Here is a 7,570-nt window from a genome sequence, read left to right as displayed (position 1 = left end):
ATTAGATTTGTGTATTTTTGGAGGTTTTCATATCACAGAAACATTCATATGACACAGAGCACCCAGCAGGAGGCGGGGTTAGTGACAGTGAGCTCTCTGCCAGAAGCTGTGATTCAGAGAAGGAAATACTAAGTTTGAGGATTCCCCCCCCGAGCAAAAAAAAAGCTACGGCAGCAGTCGAGTACACACACCTTATTCAAGATACTACCCGTATATAAACTGGCTTCAATGGAGATTCAGGACTCTTTCAAACCTGTCCGCGTTCAAGATGATGTGGTTCAGTCTGCAAACGGTAATAAGACTGTACAGCAGAGGGAGCTCACTTTGTTTACTCCACAGATCACAGCTCCGTTTTTCTTTAACACATTTTGTTCTTACATGTCAACAGATCCCCCTCTGCTCTGCCCTGCTGTTGCTCACCATGCAGACTTATTCTACTGCCCCAGCCACTGGGAAGTCCACCTGCACCACCCGCATCAGAAAGGAGTTTAAAGCTCATGCAGACAGATATGGGAAATGGAACCTGGCCATACCTAAACCTAACGCGACTGACTATGCATCCCAGGATTCACTCACCTGCCAGCAGGCAGCCAAAGAGATGGAAGGAGAGCCGCACAAACGCGCCCTGGCCCCATGGAAGTACAGGTAAGGTACAACATGCTGCTATGGTGGCCGCAGAGGGACAAAAACGCTAATCGCTCTCATAGCTCAGCAGAAATCTCTAATGTTCAAATTCAGATTTTAAGTAAAAGTACCAAAGCAGCAATGTACTGATACTCCATTAGTTCACAAGTATTATAAATCATGTAGTTACAGTAAAAGTACATAAGTATTATGAGTGATGTAGTTAAAGTATTACAGTAAAAGTATTATGAGTGATGTAGTTAAAGTATTGCAGTAAAAGTATTATGAGTGATGTAGTTAAAGTATTACAGTAAAAGTATTATGAGTGATGTAGTTAAAGTATTACAGTAAAAGTATTATGAGTGATGTAGTTAAAGTATTACAGTAAAAGTATTATGAGTGATGTAGTTAAAGTATTACAGTAAAAGTATTATGAGTGATGTAGTTAAAGTATTGCAGTAAAAGTATTATGAGTGATGTAGTTAAAGTATTGCAGTAAAAGTATTTTGAGTGATTTAGTTAAGGTATTACAGTAAAAGTATTTTGAGTGATTTAGTTAAAGTATTGCAGTAAAAGTACATAAGTATTATATTTTGTTGAGTAGTTTTTAAAGAAAATCATGTTTAGGATGTAAAATGTTGAATTAGTAACTATAGCTTTCAACTGAATGTGGTGGACTAAAAATACAATATTTGACTCTAAGATAGTATAAAATAGGATACGATGTAAATACTTACAGTATTAGTATGTATTTAGTAACTATTCCAGTACTAATGCAAATAATATGCTAGATTATATTACTGGATGATTATTATTACAGTTGCAGCTCATGAGTAAGTTAATAAAAACTACTTCATATACTGCTTAGTAGTTTATAAAATAAATATATTTTATAAGAAAACCATGTTTTTAATGTAATGTCTCTAATTTGAAACTGTAGTGGTCAAATTAATGTGGGGTAAAAAGTACAACACTTGATGCTAAAATGTGGTGGAGTAGAGGCACAAGATAGCATTTATCATTAGTAGTAGTATAGTTATATTATCATTGTTAGTCTTGACAAAGTTTAAAATATTACAACGTTTAAATATTACATTGGTGAAGAAAAAGTAAGTTAAGTGCTAGAATATAAAAACTGTACTGAAGGACGGTATTTGAGTAAATGTACTTCGTTATTTTCCACCACTAGCACTATGAACAGTGTGTATAAATATTACTCATTATAAGTGAAATTTCTGTATTTAATATTTCACTTGAGTAAAAGCGATGCAGTGCAATACAATAATATAATCATATCTAAATCCTGAAGTTTAAAAAAAAATCAAACATAATTTATATAACACTTTTCAAAAAAATTTTAAAATACAATTTTAAAAAGATAGCAAAAGAAAACAATTAATAACACATAATACAATTATGAAATACAACAAATGAGGACCATCTTAAATCCTATTGAAGACACCTTTAGTTATAATACTGAGAGAACAGAAGAAATGCTGCTGCAGCAGAAAGTTAAGGAGACAAACTCGTTGTGATTGGTTGCTGTATTGATTACCTTTGTGAGTTGCTGATATCTGTTCTGTCTGATTGCGTCCTTCAGCATTGACACCGATGAGAACCGGCTCCCTCATAAGATTGCCGTTGCGGAGTGCCTTTGCGGCGGCTGCATCATCAACGCGAGTGAAACACATGACTACAACTCTGTGCCTGTGAAAGCTCCGCTGATGGTCCTGAAGAAGACTCAGTGCCCACATGACCCAGATAAATATGTGTTCAAAACAGAGTTTATATTTGTCACGGTGGCCTGCACTTGTGTTGTGCCCAATCAGTCTAAATGATCATACAGTAGGTTCATAGAGGATAAATCCTATTGAACGTTCTGACTTCTCATCTAGAATCTCCTAAACGTAACCACCACTAAATCATTTACTCAAAATCTTGTCCAGACATTGGTGGTCCAGCAGTTAGCGGCTGGGTTACCAGCACCAGCATGAATTTAATGGGTTGAGGTGCCTCTACATTTGATCAGACATTAGTGATAATCACGACACCATCATGTGGTTGTCACTGATGTATTATAACTCAAATGCGTCAACAACTTTTTGATTGATCGCATTAAAATTTGTTATTAGCCATTAATGATCCCATCTGGATGAATTGTAATAACTTTGATCATCTCCTCTCACTTTTCATCTAGCGACATCATCAAGGGACAAAATCGGTCCAATACTTTAGTTTATGACCAAATACCTGCAAAACTAATGATATTCCCTCCTGCCACAGTTGTAGAGTAAAGTCGTTGTAGCTCAGTACAGCACAGAGCCGCTACCATGGCTGTAGACTTTGACTTAACATTTAACTCACTCAACAGTACAAATAGTGTAGTAGACTTACCAAAGCCTGAAGTCATGTTCCCAACCGCAACTGTCTGACCAACAGTGAAGAAACTACCAAAATAGCAAGCATCTAATCAACTAATTATTCCTCTGCTACCTTAAGGAAGTTTATTGCTCCTATACCAAAAAAAGGAAAAAAAGGATCAGTATCACCTTTCAATGATGACGCTGATCCAATGCGCTTCCACACTACTACTACTACTTCTAAAAAATTCAACCTATGTAATTTTTTTCCTCACTTTGCCTTGAGCTCGTACATCACACAGTAATGAAGAGATGGATAGATGAGTACACACGACAGCAACAAAATACCTTACAACACTAGTCACCTTAATTTTTTTATTTTTTTTTATTTTTTCAGATTTAGTCGTTTACACTTACTGAAAAATGTGAAAAAATATGACTAAAAGCTAAGCATTATTAAATGTTCATTCCATGCCACAACAGCTGGCAGCTAGAAGTGAACAATTAAAGGAATAGACTGAAATTATAGGAAATATGCATATTTGCTTTCATGCTGGAAGTTAAATTAAGAGATAAAAAAATAACACTTATTCTAAGTTACAGTGCCTATAAAAAATATTCACCTCCTTTAATGTTTTCCCATTTACATTTACAGAAATTAACTCTTTAATGTCAAAGTGAAAACAGATTTCTACAAAGTAATATCAATTAATTAAAAATATATAATGTAAAATACGTGATTGCATACATATTCACTCCCTTTAAGTCAGTATTTAATAGATGCACCTTTGGCTGCAATCAGAGCACTGAGTCTGTGTGGATAGTTCTTGCACATCTGGACACTGCAATTTTACTCCATTACTCTTTGCAGAACTGCTCTAACTCTGTCACGTTGCAATAGGAGAGCTACAAATTCTCCATTGGCTTGAGAAGTCAGGCGGGGAGTTCCGGTCCTCTGAAATGAGGCCAACACGGAAATAACTTAGAGCTGCATTCTATCAAAAGGCCACCAGGGGGCGACCGTCTCTATACAAGTCAATGGAGAATTCACCAACTTCTCACTTGATTTCTAACCTCAGTAAACGTTTTCAAAATGTGTTTATGGTCTCAATCGCTAGTTTAAAGCCTTCTTCAATGCAGTATGATGTTCATTTGGGACATTTTGGCCTCCCTGATTTTATATTTGACGATAAAGCAGGGTATGCATTAGGGCGTGGCTACGTCCTGATTGACAGGTTGATTGACCAATGTCCTCGAGATCCAGCCCTTGCAACCATAGCAACCTCCCCGCTCTGCCCATGTCCCCGCCTCATGCCCATATAAGTAGAATCTGTGTTTTTATTTTTCCCAGCATGCACCTGAAATTTTCAAGATGGCGCTGCCTAGATTCGAAACTATTGGCTTCCGAGCAGCAGTCCACAAACCAATGGGTGACGTCACGGATGTTACGTCCATGTCTTTTATACAGTCTATGATTAAGGTCTGGGCTTTGACTCGACCACACCAGAACATTCACCTTGTTGTCTTCAAACCATTTCTGTGTAGCTTTCGCTGTATGCTTCAGTTCATTGCCTTTCTGGACAATAAAGTTCCCTTGCAGACTGATTCAGATTGCCCTCCAGGATTTCCCAATATTTTGCAGTATTCATTTTACCCTCTACCTTTACAAGCCTCCCAGGGCCTGCTGCCAAGAAGCATCGCCACCATCAGATTCAGATTCAGCTTAATTTATCCCCGAGGGGCAATTGAGTTTCTACAGGCCCGACCTCAACAACATTCACTCCTACACAACAATATTAGAGGAGGCGATAAATGACCAACGGGGAAATAAAATACAATACTAATACTATAGTTACATCCTAAAATAAGATTAAAAAAATAAGATAAAAAAGATAAAAGACCGACTAAAAGACATAGAAGCTACGTTCTTTACAAGACCTGCAGCTGTCTGACCCAGACACAGGTGGACCTCTATTGAATTAGGTCTGTCACTTTAAAGGGGGGGGGGGGGGGGGTGAATATTTATGCAATCACTTATTTTACATTATATATTTTTAATTCATTGACATTACTTTGTAGAAATCTATTTTCACGTTGACAGTAAAGAGTTGTTTTTTGTGGATTATTTAAAAAAAAGTCAAATTATATTGACCATGATTCAATTTATTAAAGCGGAATAAAAGGGAAAACATCCAAGAGGGTGAATACGTTTTATAGGCACTGTAAATCTTATTAATGGAGCAATAATTTCCAAAACCAGCAAACGTATTTGAAGATTGAGACCAGAATGACTTTGAATTGACAAATTGACTTAATGTTTCTACAGAGAAGTCGGTGGTCAGTTGGTGGTACTTTCAGGGACATCCACATTGGCCTCAGCCTAAAGTCAGATAGTTGCTGATGGCATGTAACTCTCGCCAAGCAAACCAATAAGCATATTTTCCAGAAATGTGAAATGATTCCTTTAAAGTAGGACAGTATAATGGACATGCTTAAATAATGTGTTTATTATGAAGTAAGCCTCATTGGGCTGAATGTGTAGATTCATGCAGGGTTTGGTTTTTTTTGCACTTAAAAAACATGTTATATATGTTTTTATTTATATAGTTATTTTTTATTGTGATCAATAATAGAGTAATATAGATCTGATCACTGTAAGGGTGCAATTGATTTAAGCTGTATTTTAACAACGAACTGTGATTGTAGACATCTGCTGAATGTTTAACAGAAAAAGAGGAAAAAAAGTGACAATTAGATTTATTAATCTAATAGTCAAAGTGTGACATTTTATGAGTTTTAAAAAAAAATTATTTTATTTTTTGTAATTCTCCTGGGGGGATAATGACATTAATATGTTGCTGGTCATCTCATTTGAAACATTTGTTCAACTCTGTGCATGTTCTTTTCCTAACTGTTTATTAAAAAATTTAAGCAAGTAAAAATTTCAATCTTTTGTCCTTTTTTGTATTGTATCTCTATCACCTGAACTAAGCAATCACATGCATACTGAACCATTACACACTGTTCATATTCTACACCCTCGCAGTATGCTCTGGGTCAATTTTAACCCGGTGTGTATACCAAATTTTGAACCACAGATCTGTTTAGAAAGCCTCAATAGTCGATCTGACTGATAAATCAATGTGATTAAACCTTGATTCATGTTTCAGAGAGCAGAGAGAGTGTATTTGTTAGCTTTTACACCACTAAACATCTCCTATCACACAATATCATGTCCTATTTTACCTAGCAATAATGATTAAAATGTATTTTATTGAAAGTGAAAATGAGCAGAGTTTTATGGAGCTGTGGGGTTTATTATATAACCATTAGAGCCATCCGGCTTCACTGCTATTCATTAAAAGAAATCTTCATAACTACTATTAATAAAAAACAATAATGATAAATTTATTCTCAGATATCAACAAGCTAACATTAACTTTGTCAGTTGGTTCATTCCGTTAGCTAACGCACTGACGGTCATACCAGGCAGTTACAGTAGTAGCTCAGAATATTTAATAACAACTCATCTCTACATAAGAACTTGTGTGGTGCAGCTGGTTTAAATTAAGTGAAAAATCCTTAAAATTACATCCAGAGTCTTTGAGTATAAAGTCTCCTGTAATCCATATCAGATTGAAATCTTTCCAGTTTTTTTACCAACGTTTTGCTCAGGTTATATCTGATTATGCTAAACTAACAGCCTTAATTTGGTCATCCATTTTAATGTGTATAAGCATAAAGTTTTATTAATTTGAGGTTAAATGTTTTTTTTCTGTAAAATATAAAGTGTATGTTGACCATAGTTTGTTCTTCAAGCTTCAATCTGAATGGCTCAGATATCAACAAGCTAACGTTAACGTTGTCAGTTGGCTCATTCCGTTAGCTAATGCACTGATGGTCGTACCAGGCAGTTACAGTAGTAGCTCTGAATATTTAATAATAACTCAACTCTACATAAGAACTTGTGTGGTGCAGCTGGTTTAAATTTAGTGAAAAATCTTCCCCTCCAGGTCCATCTTTTCCAGTATTGTTCTAAACACAGAGGGTAGCACTTGGCCCTGGTGTGTCCTCAAGGATGGAGGCAATTAGGACGGGGGGGGGGGGCCAAGGACAAACAAAGCTTCCCACTTACCCCCTCCCCTGTCCCTGGATATTTGCAATCCTCAGGCAGTGGAAATCAGTCACGTCAGCAATTTTCAGCAAAGTATTAGTAACTTGCATGGGTAAAACAAATCCAAACCTGTACCTACTTTATATATATTTTTTGAATTATCCCATTTTTTCTTTGCCTGGTGGGGCTGGACCTTCCCCTCCAGGCTCATCTTTTCCAGTACTGTTCTAAACACAGAGGGAAGCAAGAGAAAAGGTAAACACAAGATCACATTAACACAGGGATGCAAGGATTTACGAAAATGGACATCAGCCTTACCTCCAACCCACGGTGGCGGAGTGTTTGACCCCTGTAAATAAGTGGTCACTACAACCCCTTATTTTGATAAGGAGCACGGTTTGCTCCTTGCTCCCTAAAACAAAAGTAAAACAAAATGTAATGTGAAACATGTTTTTTTTGCTAGGTCAACACA

At 36.4% G+C, this 7,570-nt stretch overlaps 1 protein-coding gene across 1 annotated transcript; it reads left to right on the top strand.

Annotated features, from left to right (window-relative positions):
* The first annotated feature begins 228 nt into the window (after positions 1 to 228).
* On the top strand, positions 229 to 2,462 carry LOC128365121 (interleukin-25-like). Its single transcript, XM_053325798.1, has 3 exons — positions 229 to 303; positions 389 to 645; positions 2,225 to 2,462. Exons 1-3 carry the CDS (start codon positions 229 to 231, stop codon positions 2,460 to 2,462), a joined length of 570 nt encoding a protein of 189 aa, XP_053181773.1.
* The last annotated feature ends 5,108 nt before the right edge of the window (positions 2,463 to 7,570 follow it).

The sequence above is a fragment of the Scomber japonicus genome, chromosome 1 (genome assembly GCF_027409825.1).
Source record: "Scomber japonicus isolate fScoJap1 chromosome 1, fScoJap1.pri, whole genome shotgun sequence".
Lineage (NCBI taxonomy): Eukaryota > Metazoa > Chordata > Actinopteri > Scombriformes > Scombridae > Scomber > Scomber japonicus.
This window is presented reverse-complemented; position numbering and strand designations above follow the sequence as displayed.